This window comes from Agelaius phoeniceus, chromosome 3, assembly GCF_051311805.1.
Source record: "Agelaius phoeniceus isolate bAgePho1 chromosome 3, bAgePho1.hap1, whole genome shotgun sequence".
In the NCBI taxonomy this organism is placed as follows: domain Eukaryota; kingdom Metazoa; phylum Chordata; class Aves; order Passeriformes; family Icteridae; genus Agelaius; species Agelaius phoeniceus.
This window is the reverse complement of record NC_135267.1, coordinates 29,573,574-29,595,050: the sequence shown is the minus strand read 5'-3', so window position 1 is coordinate 29,595,050 and position 21,477 is coordinate 29,573,574. Positions and strand designations below refer to the sequence as shown.

The 21,477-nt window shown below is 34.2% G+C and overlaps 1 protein-coding gene across 2 annotated transcripts in view; it reads right to left on the bottom strand.

Moving 5' to 3' along the window:
* The window catches only part of CSMD1 (CUB and Sushi multiple domains 1), a 1,075,408-nt gene that overhangs the window by 170,151 nt on the left and 883,780 nt on the right, over positions 1 to 21,477 (bottom strand). For both annotated transcript variants that reach the window (XM_054629077.2, XM_077174973.1), the window contains exons 24-26: positions 12,663 to 12,854; positions 8,193 to 8,319; positions 6,206 to 6,408 (exon numbers count right to left, since the gene is read on the bottom strand). In XM_054629077.2, coding sequence (XP_054485052.2) covers positions 6,206 to 6,408; positions 8,193 to 8,319; positions 12,663 to 12,854 — 522 coding nt within the window. The remainder of the gene's footprint in view (positions 1 to 6,205; positions 6,409 to 8,192; positions 8,320 to 12,662; positions 12,855 to 21,477) is intronic.

Sequence of the window (21,477 nt, the reverse complement as noted above, 5' to 3'; positions counted from 1 at the left end):
CTGTGAGCAAAATGTTAGATTTTTGCTTAATTTATTTTTTACATCATTTTTAGCTGGTATTCTTTTGTACCTTAAGGAAATAAAAACATCACCTTCATCCCTATAATTTTCACTATGGTTGTGGTAACAATCATATAAGCCATTTACTGTAGTGTTGTGCTATAAACACCATTTTATTTCTAGTCCACATGGTTATAAAAACTATATAGACTTTTCCAGGCAATTAAATTGCACACGCCTCTCTTGTTTAGTGCATTACGTTCGCATAATAATAAGCTTGAAAAGGAATTTTGCTTATCAAAGCTGAGATGTTCATGGATTTGCAGTGATTTCAGACTAACATCGTGAAACAAAGAGTAGTGTCTGTTCTCCAAAAAGTAACTCACATAACATATGTAAATGCACAGACTAAGTAATGTGAAAATTAGCATCAACAACATTTAAATGTCATCTATTGTCCAAGAACGTAAAGAAAAAATTAACCCAAACACCAATGCAGCCTCTTTATTAAGGTCTGGAGTACAAAAGCTCATAAGTTAAGAGTTCACCACCAAACTAATCTACAAGATTAATTTTTGCTTAGTTCCACAGGAACCAAATGAAGAACTGTTACATTCTGTGAGGCTGAGGATGCCTTCCCCAGGCCATGCATGGATTAAATGATGGATAGGAGTGCAATGACAGTTTCATTACCATGTTTTCATCACCATGTTATTGTGAACATGAAACGCAACATTTATCAAACAGCAAAAGACATTGCACTGTGAAACTATTAGGTTACAGACTTGAAAAGGGTTGAATTCTTATGTCCTTTTATTTTTGTTTTAACAAGGGTTTTCTTAATGGATTTAATTTTTATTGAACTCAATTTATTTAGTTAGTAAGGCAGATATGTGATTCTGCATTATTCATTTGTAAATCTCTTTAAAAGATATTTTTGTGCTAGCTCCCTTTCCCCAAAAATTTAATTGTGAATCAATCTGGAACAATTGCATGATGAATTCTAGCAATGAAAGTTCTGTCATGGAAATATTTATACTACTTAAGTGTGGCAAGTTAGGCCATTAAGCCAGTGATTAAAAGATATTTCAACAGTAAAGGAATAATTTTCAAGAAAACAGTACTCAGTTCTAGATAGGTGACACAGTTACTGTAAAAGTTGGTGCTACCAAAACAAATGATCAAATGGAATTGCAAAGCTAGACAAAAGTAGAAAACATTGCTTAAGCAGATTTGTCATATTAAGCCCAGTGCCATTAGGAACAACCAAATAACTGATAGTTAAGTTTTTGCCAGAGGAAATAAGTTGTTAACAGATGTGTCACCATATGACAGAATAATTTCCAAATAATTGTTGTAATTACAATTAGTGTAAGTTGCTTACTTGTATTATCATAATTGGTGACTTATGTTGTTAATTTGAAGGCTTAGACATCTTTAGTCATCACTGCTTATCTCTGCATATACTTCAATGTTGTTCTTCTATTTCTGGAGTCCCATACTGTTGTTATCAGATTTCTAAAGTCTATACCTCCTCAGCATGTTCTTATGGCTACAGATCTTCACAGCACAGACTCCTTCTTCTGTATGTTGCTCTCTCTCAGTTCAGGGCTCCTCCAAGGCTCTCCCTGACTGGCTAACCCACTCTCTTTTATCCCAGTCATCTTCATTGGTCACAGCTGCAGCCCATCAAGGGCAACTGGGACCTCCTGGGGCAAAGCCTCTATACAGATACTCAAGTACATTACATTTCTTCTACTATATTTCCCCCTTTTCTTTTACTTACAGAACCAGGTTTTACATACAATACTTCAAGTACAACACACATATTTCCCCATGACTCAAAGGCCATACTCTTTCACAGCTCCTTGACCCAAAGACTATGTTCTTTTGCAGCTCTTGGCTGTCTCATCTTCTACCAAATATCACCACAGCTCTTGGCTGTCTTATCTTCTACCAACTATCACATCGGTGTCACCAATCATTGTTCTTCTATTTCTGGAGTCCCATACTGTTATCAGATTTCTAAAGTCCATACCTCCTTGGTGTTGTGTTCTTATGGCTGCAGATCTTCACAGCACAGACTCCTTCTTCTGCATGCTGTTCTCTCTCAGGTCAGGGCTCCTCCAAGGCTCTCCCTGACTGGCTAACCCGCCCCCTTTTATCCCAGTCATCTTCATTGGTCACAGCTGCAGCCCATCAAGGACATCACAGCTGCAGCCCATCAAGGACAACCAGGACCTCCCGGAGCAAAACCTCTATACAGATACTCAAGTACATTACATTTCCTCTACTCTACTTCAAGAGCAAAATTTTAAAATATTGAGAAAATAAGCAAATAACAGAAAAATGAAAAGTGGACTAAACCAACTATACAAATGCCTTGTTGTTGTGTCTTTGCTTTTAATAATATGAGTATCCAAAGTTCTTCTAATAAGACAGAAATATTAAAATAAATTGAGAAAAAGTGTTTTGCTGCTTAATTAACATCTTGAAAGTTGTTTTATACTAACAAAAAACCAAATCACATCTTTGCTTGTATGAAAGCAGAGATAGGCACATTTTTAATTAAAGTGTATGCTTACACAATACCATAACTAAGAGAAATTTTCAACACTGCAGAACCAGAGACAGGCATAGAAAATTTACATAGATAGGTCTGACTCTAGAAAAGCCAGGTTTTGGGTTTTTTTCAATTTTAAGAAGCGTGTGAATCAAATTATATACATCAAAATCCTTTGATGTATTATACGACTTGAGGACCAAAATCTATAAAATCACATAAAGAACTATATAAATTAATCATTTAGTTGAAGAAAAAGATACAATTCTCTTCAGTTACAACAGCTGAGAATTTAGCTGAAGAAAAAAAGGATAGACTGTAAGGGTAGAACTAATATTAGCTATTTTTAAACTAAAGCTATTAGAGCCTGTAAGAATGACAATATGACCAGCAACTGCCAGTGCTGATCCTATCATCTGTCACTTTTATTGTTTTTGCTAAACACCAAGTAAAAAAATCACACAGTTAGAAATAAAAATACTCAATAAAATAAATTTCAGGTCAATAAAAGCAATAGACCCCTTAGCATGGGATCCAAGTGCTGTCTGTAGTCTAGAGTAGATGGAGATTAAACATTCAGGGCAAGATTTATCTACTTCAACATAGGTGAGTAGTCTCATTTCAGATGACTTATCATATCCAAGATATCAGCACAGGACTGGAAGATAGGAGAGAGGACTTATGCATGGTTGTGTAACCTTCTGCAGTGGCAGATGGAGACTAGCCAGGATACTTTATGGCATCTCAAAGGAATCTAGAACCTCTGAAAAGGCAGATAGGATTAATTTCATCTGCCATTAAATATTCAAAGGTTTGAAAATTACTGCTAGTGTATCTAGAACTGTAGTTGATAAGAAGAAAAAGACAACGTCAGATAGAAATTTATCCCATTTACCTAAGATAAGCAGGATAGAATTAAGTTTGGTTAGATAGCACTTTTTAATGGTCAACTTATGAAAGTAGTTTTTGCTGCCAGTAACTTTATTTGTAATAAAGTCAAAAACCAAATCTGCCTTTACCTTTTTGCCAGAAAGAGTTGGTGGACATCCCTGACTTGTAATACACAACTTAAATTTATTTACCCCCCAGAGTTTTGCACACTGAACTTCACTTTTTTGTCCTTTTATGCACAACTGAATGGTAATTTAGGTTTTAATGAAAAGCATTAGACTGATTACAATTAACATAATCACTCCTGTCAGTTCATGTCCTCATGTTCTACATGCTGAGCTGACTGGGCAAGACTGAGCATTTTAACATTCAAGCATTTTGCAAGATTCAGCCAATTATATTTTTTTTCATTAAAAAATACCTCTAATTACATTTACAACTAGCAGTAGGTAATTCATAGGTGATATTTTCTAATCTACCTTGCATTACCCTTTCACAGCACCCCTTTTTTAGTCAGACACAGTTATGACATTCTAGAGTACAAAGTATAGAGAGTAATTAGCACATTCACAGCACAGTGAAACAAATTCTCCAGATGAAAATTAGCACTTTAACATTTTAAGTTGCTCATTGGCCTGATATTCTGAAATGTATATCCTTTATCTGATCCCATAAATGGCTGTTATGGATGCAGACACTCATTCCAATTGCATAATCCAGTAGAGAAGCTGTATTACTACAGGGTTTCCAATTCTGTGCAATTCTGAACCTGAAATTTACTTCTTCAATTGTAATTAAGAGTTAAATGAAATAGTCATTGACAGGTGCAACACTTGAAAATCCTTCACATGACACAAAACAAAAAACTTCCCAAATTGCCTTCATAGAACTTGTCTACATCTTCTACATAGAACAAAATGTCTGCATCTTCTGCAATTGCCAAAAAGAAAAAAAAGTTTCAGCAACTCAGAAATCTTTTTAGAGTTACAAGCTACTAAAGTACTGAAATGTCAATATCCTGTGCAGCTTTGCTATTAACTGTCTGACAGTTTAAACACATAATGAATCCTAAAGGATGTAAAGATTCCCACTTAGCAATAGTTTAATTACTTTAAATCCTTTACAGGTCAAGGCCACAGTGGTCTTCTCATTGCCTCAAGAAGATTAAATATACTAGACTGATTTTTAGATTAAATAAATAAACATTTACTTTAATATATTCCTTAAATCTTATTTTTCTTTCCTTGCAATTAAAAAATTAGTAACACATTCCACTTGTCAAGCAGAGTAAATGAAACTATTTTCCCTATACTTGAGCTCTCAGTTCTTCATCACTAACTCCAATTATTTCCAGTGAAACATACTCTGCAACTGTCAGCATGATCACTCAGTGCATCCATCAGTTATTATACTAGGACAGGAAAATCAGTTATTCTGTATTAGAGCTTTAAATTGTCTTCTACTCACTCCTATTGCCACTGAAGTTCAAGGAATGGTTGATAAACCAAACTGCTTAAACATTTCTGTCCTTTCAAAATTGGGGCATAAAGTTATTTTCATATAATACAACTTTAAATGTGTCTGTTAATCCTAACAAGAAAAAAAAACTCACTTATTTCCAAAAATGTAAAACTTATCTTGTTTTTTCAAAAAGAAAACAATGAAAAGCACCATATTATATAGCACATTGGTGAGAAACCTTAGAAACATTTATTCTGCCCTTTGTCTTTAATTCCTTTTACATACTTTTAACTAGCTTTTTAAAGCTGATGTAAGTGTTTTGGGGGAGGCAGATACGGCATTCAGAAAAATACAGGAAAATTAGGTAAATAGGTAAATAGGTAAATTTAAAATTCATTAGAGAATTAGAGACTAGGAAAACCCCAGGTTTACATCTTCATGCAACTGATAATGACTGAAACCTGATTAGGACCCCTTACTTCTAAATGACGTCATCTATGGATGATATGGATTAATGTGTGTAAATACTTCTACTCCTACACATTAATTCCTAATTTTCCCATGTATTGATGAGAAATACATACATTATATCTAGGCATATAAGGATGCAAAGACAAAGATACATTCTCATATGTCCTAGCCCGTCTTGAGGTCAAAATAACATAGAAAAACTCCACATAACCAGTTTTAAAATATTGATCTCTTGTACAATATTGATCATAACTTCTCTATTAACAGAGAAGCTTTCACTTTATACCTAAAGAAAAATTTGATTTGTTTAATAGTAAATTTTTAAGTGTTTTTCAATATGGTAAAATGTCTTTTATTCTTTATCTTAATCATACAAAGAATGTTTAGGTCATAAAAATTATGCATCATGCAGCCACTGTTTTGAGAAAAAAAAAAATCCAACCAACATAAACAATAAACATGAAATAATACATTGTTAGGTAACACTGGGGGGAATATTTAAGATTACTGGTGCAGAAGAATAGTTCTGTATGTACAGACCCATTTTGACTTGTTAAGTAATGCTAATTAGAAAACACTAAGTATGTGGTTGCTGTGGAAAATAAGGAATAAAAAACCTAAAACATTCAAAGTAAATTCAAAAATTCTCCCTAGCTGTAGCCATTTGCATCAACACATAACATAATTAAAATAACATAATTTCTTTTCTTCTAAAGACAGAGGAAGTTGAAAAAGAGTTGAGAAAGAGTTAATAAGTATAGGAATAATGTACATAAATATAGAATTATTATACTGGGGAGAAGAAAAATATTTACATACTTGAAAACTGAATGGAGAAGCCTGATTTGCTGATGAAGAAATCGCTGTCAAATTGTAATGTTAAGGAGTTGAAAGTGCTGTGAATATCCTCTGGAAGAGCTGAGCCACTCCACTCTTTGAGAAGTATGCTGCTCTCAACAGGCCCATCCCATACCTTCAAGATGTCATGAGCAACCTCAGTATCAAAAACAATAAAATGCAGACTGCAAAGAAAAAAGTAAAAGTACTGTGCATTATTTGTTAAACACAATTACATGAAACTCCAAGCAATCATTCCCAAACTGTAGTTTTAAGAAGGTGTTTAGGATTGAAAAAGATCTGGTAATCCAGCAGAATTATTATTTTTTCTTGCTGAACAAGCTAATCTTGTAAGAGTCATGCAGTTCTGTTTTATAAAAGCCTGAATGACAGAAAATGCTATTATGGGGCATAAGTCCTCAAGACTTAACTTATAAGTCTATAAATTATCTTATTTTTATGTTAAATGTTTTATGGTATACAAACTATGATTTCATTGAAGGTTTAGTCTTTTTATTCAAATGAGGATAGCAAGAATGCTGTTTTGCTTGAATTATATGCAACTAAAAAATTGTAGCAGCTACTGGATAGTAGAACACATAGCACAAGAAGTCCTGTAAGCATTTCCTTTCCTATACATAAAAAGGGAAAAATAGAATAGATTGGATTTTTGCTAAAATTCATAAAATATAAAACTGTATTATAATAAAATAATCTGTATTTATCTTCAGGTGAAGAATTATATTTATTAAGATGTTCACAAATGTTATCTTGTAAGGCAAAAATCTGCATTATCTCTATGTCCTGAATGTTTACATTCTTAGTGCCGAAGAACTCGAATAGGTAAATATCAAAATGTCTCTTTTTTTGTTTCAAATAGTTGTGTGTTGACATTTCTTCATCGTATTTATCCTTTACTGGAAATCATTAATTTGAAAATTGTTATTTAAACAAAAATTATGCCCATGATGGTGTAAATTCAATATTTGGCTTAGTGAAACAGGATTACAAAAAAAAAAAAAAAAAAAAAAGGGGGAAAAAACCTCCCACTGAATAATTAATTTGTCATTTAATTATATTGTTTTGCCTCTGAGTCCCTTTTAAATCAAAATATTCTGTGATTATGTTTGTCTTCCAGAGCAACACATACTGAGGGCTTGCTCCTGAAGAGGTGGATGGCCATTACCTACTGATAGGAAGTAGAGAATAAATCTTCTGTTTTCTTCTGCTTCCATGCATGGACTTTTGCTTGATTAAACTGAGTTTATTTTCACAAGTTTATTTTCTCATGTTATTTTCTCCCCACCAAATCCTGCTAAGAAGGGACAAGGTCTACACACTAAAGGCTTTTTCAGGGACCAATGTGGGTCTTGAGATAACCATAGTTTTGTATGAAGGTTCTATAGCTATGGTAGTAGGGTGTCAAGTTCCTGTGCAGGTCATGGAGTTTGTTGGTTTCACTGATTAACTCTTCATTTTGCTGAATTTGGGAACATGTTGATTCAAATAATGTGTCTGTTCTTTGCCCTGGCACTGATGGCCTTGCTGTGCTGGCAGAGCTATCTTGTAGAGAGGATGAGGGAATGCAACATTCTTTTTCTCCTTATGATTCATGAGAATTGTTTTATTATGCAGATTCCTGAGGTTCGTGTTCACCCTTATGTAAGCTGTTTAATACTACTAATTAACATATTCTGGCATTTGTTTGTGGAATTTGGTGTTGCCCTGGTGCAAAAGACAACATTTTGGTGAGGCAATACTCAAATGTGCCTTGAATGCTGCTTATCTTGCCCCAATCCAGGGACTTTATGCCTGAACAGGCAAGCAACACCTGATTGATGCAGCACCTTATAGAAGGATAGCTTGACTATGCCAGTGAAAACCAGCAGCTTGTGTAGAAAAATATGAGAATGACAAAAAATTTATATCATACTGGATTCCACCATAAATATTGAAATTAAGCATGTACCTTATTGTCTTTCCTGGATCTGCTTCAATAATCCAAGTGCAATGAAGATTGTTGTCATATGGTGCTGGGTAACCAGGGGACAAAATGCGCCCCGATGTGGCAGCATTAATTCGACCACCACACTCAGCTGCAAAGTGAGGAGGAAATTTCTAATGAGACTATAGTAATTAGCACTTCCATTTTCCATCCATTCCACATCTCTGTGTTTTCTAAAAAGTTAAAAGAATGACCTAATACTTCTGAAGTAGTAGACATACATATAAACCAGGACATGTACATAAGTTAAAAATTAACACAATGATCTCACGCCTACCTTGTTATAAAGAAATAAACCATAAAACTGTGATTAGGTTACTTAACTGACCAGACAGGTTCAATATGTACTGAGACTACAAAAGCACAATTTTAGCATTAGCAAGAGAGAAAAATGTTTCAGAAATTGCCCATCTAACATGCTTAGCTTTTCTAACAATAAATGTTTGAATTCAAACTTTGCAGCATTGAATGTTATAATTAAAATAGCTTTCTATTTTGCTGTAATGTCAAAATGATTTTAGTGTAATGCTTTCAAGTTGCTTCTATGAAGCCTCAGGTTTAATTACACCAAAAAGCAGTAGGTATTGCCTAGCAATTTCCTTCAGTATTTAAAAATTTAAGTGCCATATGCCTGTAGATCAAGAGAGTAAATCAGAAAGCTACAACTTGATAGTATGTGGCATCTGGTTTAAAACACTTTTACTATCAATGCTTTTTTTGTGGGGAGACCAGTGGCAATGCTAAGCATCCATAATCAAATCATTCTTATGTTGCTTGTTTAGGGCATCATTCTGTTGTCTGGACAGTGTAAAGACACACCCTAATGAAAGAGAACTGTGTAACAATCATTTCCACTAAACCAAAAAGGATCAGTGATTCAGATCAGTTAAGTGATGTACCTGAATTTCTACTACATTTATAGTGTTGCCTTAGAGGTTATTAAAAAAACCTACCATGGGGATTCATTCAAGCACAGCTGTACAGCAAGCATAGTAAGACAGAGATAATAGAAAAAACATGGCAGTTGGACCAAATAATCTATCAGCAAATACTCCTAACAAATATTAATCTTTGTACATGCTACTGAGTTGCTACCATGAGGGAAAATTACCATAGAGGAAATAAGGTGACTGATTTCTCATTTAGCCTGCTGGTTTGATCCCTCAAAACACTACATTCTATATACAGAACCACAGCAGAAAGAAACTTAAGTGAGAAATTTTTTCACATGTAACCTTCTTCTATGATTTCAATTAATTTCCATTATACAAAAAAGTTTGGATTGCAATAATCACTGTGGTAGATAACTACAGACAAGAAATTACTGATACTGTACTGTGTTTACCAAAGAACTAAATTTAACTCAGCGAACCCAAAATTTAAACTCAAACTAATTGACATACTTGATTTAAAATTCTGAGAAGGCTTGCTTAGGAAAAGAATACATCATAATATTTGGGATGATGCATCATGTATTTCATATATTTTTTAAAAATCCATTTTAGAAGTAGATCAAAAGTAAACTTTCATAAGTAATTATAAAAATAATTCAAAAATTTATATTCCAATATGTATAAATGAGCACACTGTAAAATCAGCACCTCAAAGAATATACTATATAAACACTTATACTATAACTAATGGAAGTGAATTCAACATTTCTAGAAGCTTCTAGAGGAGGAATTAAAATAATTCACTGGCTTTCTTCATTAAGTTTTAGAACACAGAAAAAGTGAAAATGAATGTTAAGACCAATATAACAGTTTATGGCTAAAAATTACTAAGTGTAGAATGTGTGGAATATGTCTATGCATATGCTTGATTTTTTTTGTGAATGGGACTGAAATGATAGTGAATACAAAGAAGAATATAAATGTCACTGAAGAGAACAGCAAATATCAAAATCTGATCTAGTCTACGTGAAAAAATAATGCATCTCCACAAACAAAGATTTTTAGAAAATGTTTCTAAGAAAGGAAGTGATGTTTGGAACTTCATGACAACTTCAGAAAAAGGAAGAAAAACAAATCATTCAAATCGAAGTAGAAAAAGATAAAACTGTGATAACAAAAGATAAAACTGATGGAAGAATAGATCTTATAAGTCTAATGGGGGAGGGAAGCAAGACTGAAATAATTTGCCAATATATAACTGAGTTTTCAGGGATCTTCCTGTGATTTTCAAGATTTCCTGTGCACAGAACAGTAAAAACTCCGCCTAATTTAATGAAGATTACAGACTGTAAAAGATTACAGACTGTAAAAGACTGTTTAGAAGAAAACACTTTTAGAAGATTTTAAGACAGAATAGTGAACATTTGATTTCTTGGGGAACTAATTAATATTCCAGAAGATATTTAAACTAGAAATGAAAAGAGGTAGTTTATACAGAATTTATGCAATCCCCAAATTTTATTTTAAGGAGAGAACAAGGACAATAATTAAAAATATATGTACAGAGATAAGAGCACATAGAAAGATACCTTTTGGTTGAACAGACAGAAAAGAAGACCAAAATCTCTCTCAGGGTACCAAAATAAAACTGATTATTCTATTGATTGAGGGACATAATTTCACTTAGAGATGAAATAGGATTCTCAAGATATTCTGGAATAAATGATTTCAAAAGATTGGAAATAAAATACAGAAACCAAATCTAGTAATGCAAGGCACAAAATCAAAGTAGAAAGACAAGAAAAAAAAAAGAAGAAAAAAGATAGTCTGAAAATCTTGAGTGAAATATAGAATCTTCAAAGCATATTGGTATGAAGAAACTGGAAATACAGGTGGAAATACATGACTAGAAGGAGCATTACATGGTAGGAATAATCTAATAATCTAAATAAAGTCAGAGTTAAAAAATAAACATATTGGTCAAAAAGTATTTTGAAGAAGGACCATGAAAGCTGTTCTGCTGGAGCAAAGAGATTTAAATATACAGCTTTTTTTTTTTTTTAATTGATACTATTTCTATTGTTATATGTTAAAAATTTTAACATACCACATATCAATTAGAAGACAAATCATCATACAAAGAAAAGGAAATAGGTAGATGTTTGGATTTATTCACCTAATAGACTTGAAACCACCAAGTATTTTAGATCCGATTCTAAGACTTGCTAGCGAACACAAGTACAAAAAAATATTGCAGAAAATGACCTTAGAGAAATGACTTCATTTAAATTACATGGAGAAATAGGCAAAGGTAGGACTAATTATGGGTCTTCTCGACAAAAGGGCAAACTTGGAGGAAAAGGAAGCTAACCAATTAAACTGAAGAGCATGAGGACTTGAATGCATAAAGAGCCTGGAAAAGTCTTTCAATCAAAACTGAATAGTTGCTTTGACCTCTCATATATATAGAAGAAAACTTACAGATAAAGTTCTAGAATCAAGTGGGGAAAATAACCGCTACTAAGACAGCAGAAATGCCGTTCACTGATGTTTTTCTCGCACTTACCTTCAGCTTAAGCTGAACTTTTGAAAGGAAGGGAGCTTGCTCTTTTGTAGACTGCAGTTTTGTGAATGTGTTCAGCAGGAAAGAGGTCCTGGAATGGAGGATGTAGCCCTCAAAATGGGAGAAAGGCAACAAGCAGAGATCCCATAGGTGAGGTGAATGCTGAAAGCATTTGGTGACCTGCCAGCAGCAGGCAGCAGAGGCAAAAACTAAGTATCAGAAGACACACTGAAGGACAGACTCATGGGAACTCCATGTGAAAATTGAAATCAGGAAGTCACTGGCAATTTCTGGACTGGAAAGCAAAACTAGAGGATGCAAACTGCCTAGTAAAGGTACAATGGATAACAGCTATACTGGTGTTCAGTTATTCTGCATGTTGGCTAGTAATTCTCTGTTTAACATTTAAATTGGTTGTAATGAAACAAAGTTTTAGGCACTTGAAGACGTGATATTTCCAGGGAAGGTCTACCTCAAGGCTTTGACAGATGGAGTATCTTAGCACAGTAACAAGGACTCCAGAGGACACGGATAAAAAAATAAAGCAACGTGTGATGAAACTTAGGAAAAAAGTGCATAAGAATGAGGTGCAGAAATAAAATCTGATGAAAATAGGTAAGGAAAAAAAGCCCACAACCTTATTTGCTTTATGATGGGGTTTTCTTAGTTTATGAAGTGTTTAGACAATACCACTGCCTGTGATAGTATATCAGACTCAGTGCCCCAGGGCTTCATCAGAACAGTAGTCTTCCATCAAAGGCTGCTCCATAGAAAAAAGTGTTTTCCAGTAGTCTCAAAACCATTAACAGCAAGCCACCTTCTTTAGTTAAACTTCCATGCCCATATTAAATCTTTACTTGGAATTTAAAATATATTTGCACCATTATCATCTCATGAAGTATACAAAGACAGAATATTTGAGTTTTTTCTCGAACCACCAGACCAATCATACCAGAACACTTTCACAATCCATATTACCTATGCAAGTAGGCAAAGGTTTGTCCCAAACTCTTCGATCTCCACTTAAGCAGGTCATAATACTACTACCATGCATTGTATAGCCAGGATTACAGCTGTATAAAATGACAGTGTCTATAAAATGTCCTTCATCTCGTATCTTGTAACCATAATTTGGTATGCCAGGATCTTCACACTTTACTAGGTCAAAACCTGCACACAGAAATGGGGAAAGAAAAAAAGACATGGAGATATAAATACCAAATAAAATACAATAACAATGAATCTGATTCTGATGGAAATTATATTCTCATGATTCAATGACATTAGATGTATTCACAGTGACCAAAGATAAATGGTATATAATTTGGGTAAATCAGAAACTGAAAGACTAGGAACTAATTATTAACTTGATATTTGATTATGACACTTGGTTATTGAAGAAAGCATCTTATCTATATTATTCTAAAATAGATTGGTGAGAAATTAATTCATTTATACCACTTCTATATTTCATTCTTTTTTATTCAGTGGGAAGAAAATATTAATCAATCCTGGTTTTGGCACCAAGTAGCAGGTTCACCTCCTCACCTAATCTCTGTAATGACATCAAGAGACCACAGTGGTAACTCAGGAAGCATGTGCAAGAGCTACTTCATCCATTCTCATCTCAAGATAGCATGGCTTCAGTTTCATCTCTGCTGAAAGGAAGTATTCCCACACTCATTTTCAATTTGCATTCTCCTTTCTGGCCTATTAACATGCTGAGTGGGATAAATACCTCCCTCTGTGATCCATGGAATGAGCAAATCTGCTCTGAGCGCCTACAACTCTTTCCACATTTTATGCATTACTCTCTTGATGGTCTTCATATGGCATTGCTAAAATGTGAAGATATGTTCTATATCTCTTCTTTTGCCTTCAGTTCCTGTTCCTGGAATAATGTAAAAAGTGGTTCCAAATTCATCTTTTTTTAACTCCAAATTCTTCTTCATAGTGGATTCTTCTTTATTGCTGCCATGTCCCCAAACTAAAGAAGTAATTCTGACTCCACAAATATTTTCCATTTTTCTGTCCTTATTTTACTGAACAGCTTATATAAGTGGTTACAAATCAGGCTGTTGGTCTTCAGTTTTCTGGTTTCAGTGCATTCTCTACACGAGGTTCCTCAGGGAAATTGTGGATACCCCTTCCCTGGAAGTATTCAAGGCCATGCTGGATGTGGCTTTGAACAACCAGCTCTAGTAGAAGGCGTCCTTGCTTACAGCTTTTCATGTACTCTGAGTTAGATGCATGGGAGAAATACTAACAAGATACTCAAGAGGTCAAAATAACAAAAAAAACCTTTTACTGGCAGCTTTAGAAAATCAGAGAACTTTGGCAAAAGTTTTTGAGCAGCCTTCAATCAACATGAAACAAACACTTCTCAAACTATTCACTTGGCCCATTCAACTTAGCAAGCTCTAAGCCTCACCGATTTTAAGTTTCTCAAAACATTACTCAAAATCCCAAGATGAGGTAATTAGGAGAGAATAGGAAAGAAAAAAAGGTGTAGAAAAGAACAAACATAGCCATCCTCCTGTTTCAGCTGATAGAAGTTCCAAGAGGAGGCAGGGTCAAATGTTCTTGCCTTGTGTCTTGCTTTAAGTACCCTTTGGCTTTTCCTGGGCCTTTCCCCAGATGAGGTTTGCAGTCATTTGGACACTTAGGAGCTGGGTTAGGGGCTCCAGAGGGAGGTGTGGGGCATTGCCTCCAGGGATTGGCAGCCACTGCAGGGCTGGGATACAGGCTGGGGAAAGGGTGGGTTGTAAGGGGCAGTTCATCACCTCACCAGAGCAAGACCCAGGCTGTCCCTTTCCCCACACAAATCCACACACCCACCCACCCCCACACACCTCTGAATGCTTTGAGTCAGTAATCCTTCCAGGCTCTCACACTATGGTAGGAGGGTTGGAACTTCACAATCTTTAAGGTCCCTTCAAACCCAAACCATTCTATGATTCTGTGAGGTCCTTCACTAAGTAGTAAATAACATATCTACAGACAACCTTTAATTATTTTACAAATACACAAGCTAGAGTTGGTATCCTATTTTTCTTGTTGCCTTTCTCCTGGCAATGAGATCAATCCCAGCTGAAAAAAACTGCAAGGAGTCTACAGAGCTTTTCTTCCTGTAGAGATGCTAAAGATACCTATCAACTGACATCACTGAAAACATAAAACACCCTTGTTTTCTTTTTTCATTAACTGGGCACAAAGGTTGGAATTTACATGTTACAACCCAGGATTCTGAAAATTAGAAGGTTAAGTTTGAACTAGTCTAGGCCACTTCAACTGTCAGTAGAAAAATACAAATTTCTGGAAACCAATCTACCCCTTATATCAACTGGTGTTCAGATCAGTCAGCTCAATGTCTGCCCTGCAGACATTGATTTTCTACCTTTATTTTTAACTGAGCCCATACTCTTTCTTTATATGGTAGGCCAGAACTGAATGATGTTCTATCACACAGATGCTGCGCTAATATCTAGAGAAACATCAGGCCTCAGGAACAATGACAATAGTCTGACCAAAGTCATGCACTCTTAAATTCAGTTATCCTTTAAAAGAGCATGGCTGTTTATAAGTCCTTTCTGGGAAATCAGCTATGTGTCTATCGTATTATGCGTGCGATTGTTTGGGAAAGTCCAAGAAAGAAGGCAGCAGGATAAAGGCAAGTTAGCATTTACTCTAACATTTTGTCAGTCTAAAGAATCACTTCCCCATAACATGCCCTGACAATGCTTCGTTTACTAGCAGAGCTGTAGTCTTCATGTCAGATGGAGTTATCATAACCACACATAGTACAAAAGGATTATAGAGATTTATCATTATTCCCTTGCAAAAAGATTGTTTCCATGTGAGTATTTGCATATCCCTGCAATTTCTTTTTGTGGAAAAAAGAAAGAAAAAACAAAAAAAAAGAACAGTAATTATTTTAACTGGCTCTCAGCAATTATTACATAAACAGCCATATCTGAACAGTTTTCTGTCTTTTAGAGTTAAAAGTATCTTATGAAATATGATTAATCTCATACTAAGGAAGAAAAAAGTAGATTGGATGGACTGGACAATTCTATAAAGGTCTATTTCTCTTCACACACTATAAAGAACCACGACAATTTGATCATTCAGACGAGCTGAACTTCACAAGACATAGCTATATTTCATTATTTTAATCTCCTTATTAAACATACAGAGACATTTATGTAAAACCCTGAAAATGTAAGTTGTTTGATAGATAGCATTATATTTTACTGCTGATTTGACAGCATGAGTCAGTTTAACACTATTTCTCTGCCACTGCTCTTAGACACTTTCTCACTCTTTATTAGGCGCAACATTTGGTTATCAAATGCAGTGGCATGTGATTGACAGATGAAACCCCCCTGAATAAAGAATTTACTTGCTTCTCATGAAAAAACTTTCCATAACACTGATATATAGTTAGAGAGTTGTGAATGAATTAACTCATTCTCCAATACCTTGTACCACATAAAGAAGACAAGGTTGTCAGGGAGAGGTAGTATCTTTTATAAGATCAACAGACACATGTGGGTGAAATGAAGTGGACTTTTGGAGGAACCAGCCTTCCTAGTCTGCTATACAGCCATCTTCACTAAAGAAGGTATCAAGACCGGGATAAAACTATTATTCTGACTTGCTATAATTTCATGTACTTCAGTTAGTATTCATTTTTGCACAAGGTGTAAACATACATGAAAGATGTGAAGAATTAAAGAGATCATGTCACAAGCTTTAGAAATTTGAGAGAAGCCTCATATAGCCTGCCTTCCTGCACTTTGTCTATTCTTGCTTGAAACAGGACTGAGGAGCAAAAAGATATATTTTGTTTTTATTTTGCCCATAAATTGGTCATATCATCATAATAAGTCACTTATATTTTTAAGTATCCATAAATATAAAGGTACTTTACCTTCTTTGCTTTGTAGATTCCTATATGTACTCCAACTTATTCAATTTTTTTTTTGCCTGTGAACATAGCTTTTCACCTGTCTGTCCCAAGGTGAATTGCCTACTTCTTCAAGAGCCTCACACTCTACAGATACTCACTGCACTGCATTTTTGTATCTGTAAACAACAAAGTACCTCTGAAAATTATAAATAGGAAAACACAACTTTGTTAAAAACACGCTAGTACACAGCGGTACATGCAGGAATTTCTCAGCCTGTAAAGAACATTGTGTCTTCCGGAAATATATTGATTTCTTTTTGGTTTGATCCTTTTAAAATCTTATTTTTAACATTTTTAAGACTGTATGGGCAATAGGAGACTCAAGATTTTTCTGTCAGTTCATTATAAACCAAAATGAAATAATTATTTGGGGTAAAATGTCAGATAAGATGATTCTAGAGAATATAACAAGTTACTGTGTTAAGTGCTAGAATTTAATTACCTATTTCACAATCTATAAATTAAAAAATAACAGACAAATAAAAATATCTAACTGGAAGAAAAAATAGAAAACCTAATTTTAAATGTCCTTGAGACATTAAATCCTTCAGTATTTGTTGGTTTTTAAAGATTATTCAGACATTTCTATCAAAAAGACCACCTTGATTTTAATTTCTAGGTATTGATAATTCATGAAGAATTCAGCAGTACTCTTAATTTTAAGTTTATTTGCACAATATCATGCCTTTTTTTTTTATTTCAAACATTTTGTATTTAAATAATAATCCCTTCAAAAACCTCCAACAAACTAATTGCTGGAATTTATGCCAAGCTTTTAATATTGCACTTTGAATACTCTAGAAAAAACTGTAAGAAGTCACAGCCCCATGTTCACTACATTTCTCCACCAGCAAGACAACCATTGTTTATCAGTAGACATTAAAAATTGGGCTATTTCACATGTACGTAGGTGCTGTTCATCATGTGCAAACACAGCAGTATCTTGCCCTGTGCTCTTCTTCCCCAGTTTCTTCCCCTTCCTCTCATACATAAAACCCAGAACGTTTTAATTCCCTTTTTCCCTGATGCTCTTGTAAATCTGGAGTAATTTATCATAAAGGATCACATTTTTGTGAAATATCTTTGTAGAAATGTTGCAACAGAACTTCAGTGTTAAAGTAGATGCAATGAAATTTTACAACAGGGGAATATGGCCAGGAGTTCCACACAATCCCAGTACTCCAGTTTACCTGACATTGCTGCAAGCCAGCGTCAGAGAAATTCTGCCAAGTTTCTTACTGCCGAGAAAGATTATTGTATTGGCAAATTGCTTCTAATTATCTTATTCTTGAGTTTCATTATAGGATTTTCAGAACAATGAATGCATAAAAGCATGTTAAATGAAAACCAAACCGGCTAGAATACATCTTGATGATTGGCAGTAACTTCCTGGCACTATTCAATGGGATTTATTCTGTCACATTTAATGTAAATAATCAGGAATATTGAAATACCAGTTGTCAGGGTAAAAATCATTGACATATTTGTAAATATATGTAGACTATTAATTTCAACTTTTTTCAACTCAGTTTAATTATGTTGGGCCCTGTGGTATTAGCTACATTAGTAAGCAGTACAGTATAATAAAAGTAAATCTGGGCAGCAAAGCAATGAAGCTGCAGATTTGATGTCCATACTATGTGCACTCATATTTTTTCCTTGGACTAGCTTTTCTGTCCATTAGTGGGTGGAATGTGCTACATGCATCCATGAAGCAGAACTCTCAGTTCAGCTTCAAGTTTGTACCCTCCAAAGCCTGTAGTCAATACAAAGAAGAGAGTGTTCATTTTGTGTCTCCAAGGGAAATTTTCAGGGATTCTGTACTGCAGAGTGTACTTATAAAAGAAGTTGACAACATCCTGAGGTATCTACAAACGTTCTCTTTGCTCACTTTGAAAGAAAGAATACCATTTACTTACTATGTATACGTGTGCATTTACACTGCATGTAAACTTACAGTGGCTATATGAAGAAATAAGTAATCTAAACCAAGTAATTTCCTACTAGAAGAAGTACTAAGGCATTTTGAAACACTCTCCTAAAGCCAGACACATGAAAAAGTATGCACCTAAAAGGTGCATTAGCAATGTTAAGGTACTTGATCCCTAATTTCTGACTCTTACCTTGAGTTCAACACTAAGACATGTCTATGAATGGACAAAATAAAGACACTGAATTGTGAGCTATGGCACTCATCCAATTTTTACTTCCTACAGAAAGGTATGTTGATGCATGTTACATTAGGACTGATTTAGTAGAACATATGAGCACAGTGTTATTAGTGATCAGAATACAAGCCAAGAAATTAGGTTGTAGGGCTTTATTTCTTCCTTTTTTTTCTTTCTTAGTAAACCTTGCTCATGCTTTGCAAAAAATATACTATGTAAATTGAAACTGCACTTAACGGAGATATAAAATAACAGTTTTACAAAAGAGGAAATACTTGAACTGACAATAAAATAAATGTAGTATCATAGCCCTTGATATTGTGGTCCCATAGTGCAAATCTGTTCAACTGCTTCTGACATTTTAGCTTTATTTACAGCTATGTTGAATTCATTATTGTTCGCTGACTTTATGCCAATCATATATAAAACTGCCATCAAAGCACAAAATGTGTACAAGTTTTCTTCTGTATGAACTCATTAATTTTAAAGGAATTCGATCACGTGTTTGTGCCAGATTTAGATCAGATTTGGACAGATGCCCAGATACTGGGCATCCTGATGCTGCATCAATTCACTTTTGAGTCCATGGAACCTTGGCTTCAGATACGATCCCCGAACATTGCAACTGCCAAATAAATATTTCTTCTTGTAAATTCAAAAGCATGAACCTGTGCTGTAACTTCTGTTACCCTGAACTCTGCTACTTTGCAGAAAGAACTCTACATAAAAAGCCTCCAGAAAAAACTGTTAAGACATTTTAAAAGAAATGCCAGCTGGGTTATTTTCAAGATTTCAGATGTCTAATTTAAAGATGAACAGGTCCTTAAAACAAAAAAACAATAGCATGTAGGTGTAGATCAACAGTATCAATACTCTTGGCTTGGATGAATAAGTATATACTCATATAATTCCCTGATAATATTACTATTTGTTAAAGATGAGGAAATACTATTGCAACAAAAATATGCTAAGAAAATTTCACCAGACAAGCCATGAGGGGTTAATTATTTTGAATGGAAAAAGGGGTTTGCAGCTTATATAATAAACACCAAAGGGATTCCAAATACTCTTTAATAATCTCTAATAATTGTATCACTTACTAGAATGTAAGTATAGAGTGGGTGGGCTCTGCCCACGCCCATTGTGAAAAGGCACTCTTTTCTGCTTGCCATGGATGAAAGGACACACACATAATGTATAACCTATATTCAGCTTCCTAAAGTGATGCAATAAAAGATTTCAGGATAAATTCAAAAGAATGATAAGTGCTTATAAAAATCCTATTTCAGTACACACAAGGAAATAGAACATGTTTTATTCTAAAATAAAGGTACTATGAAAACATTGGAAACCAGTGACTCTTCCACAGTTGCCTAAATCTGAATCATTTAAGCTCATAAATGTGGTCTATATGTTTAACACAGAATCTTTTTGAATTATTAAAGAGTAATTAAAAGTATGAAATGGTACTTGAGTTAATGTTCAGAGTATATAATGGATTTCTAAATGCATGTAAAGTCAACAAATACTCATTCTGTGGTTGTTGCATCCTAAACATCAATAACATGACCTATTTAATTAAATCTATGCAATTTCAAATAAGAGTTCTGGGCATTTTCATTCTATCTTGGAACCACTTATGTGCAACTGTGTCTTGAAACCTACAGCTGCAGGAAAAACACATGTACTGGAAAAATGGTCAATTACAAAATCTCTATCTAATTAGAATGATAGAAAAATCTATAGAAAGAAGTGTGTTTGGATAATGTGGCTAATTGTGAGGTATCAGAAACTACTGCTTTGTACCTTTTGGAAACAAAAATATGCTTTTATTTTCTCAAAAGATTTGCAATCAATTGGCAATTAATTTTGACTATTTGGATGAAACAGTCATTCCATGGATAAACATTTCTAATAGGAATTTCAGCAATTCTTCTTAACATGAGCAACATGTAAAAAACTAATGTAAACCTGAAAAATACGTAAAATAGAAATTTTTAGGACTTTTATGTTTTAGGATTTTTATGTTATCAACAACAGGTCTTTTGAATATAAAATTAAAATAATTTTTTTCTGTAACTTTCTCCTGTTATAAATATGTTACCAAGAGTTCTAAGGCCTTTCCCCACTAATTTCAAACTAGGTTCTTTTTGTCCATTTATCCATTCAATCATTTTGTTCTCCCTTTGTCAGCTACAGTGTCCCCTTATACAAATAAAAAATTGCAAATGTAAGAAGGAAGTTAAATATGGGTAGCCAGGTAGCAGAAGATGGGATTTTTTATTATTTCATTGAGAGACAATACACAAATAATAGTACTTAGGAGAGATGGGTATGCAAATATATGTACGTGCAGCAAGATGACTGATGTGCATATATAGAAAGCATACAAATAAACTTTGCAATCAGCAAGCAGGTGAATAATTAATCACAATCTATACTCCATATAAGAAGCAGGGATTAAAGGTGAAGTTCCATGTGTGTTTAAGAACTCTAACTTCAAGTATCTTTGGAAAGATATGTTCAGGATTTCCAAGTCTAAATCCTCTTTTATAATGAGTGGAGACATGACTGATACAGCCACTACTTAAAAATATTCTGTAGATGGCTTGTTAGAAGAGACTGGTCTTATCCTTTTTCTGGGAGAGGGGAA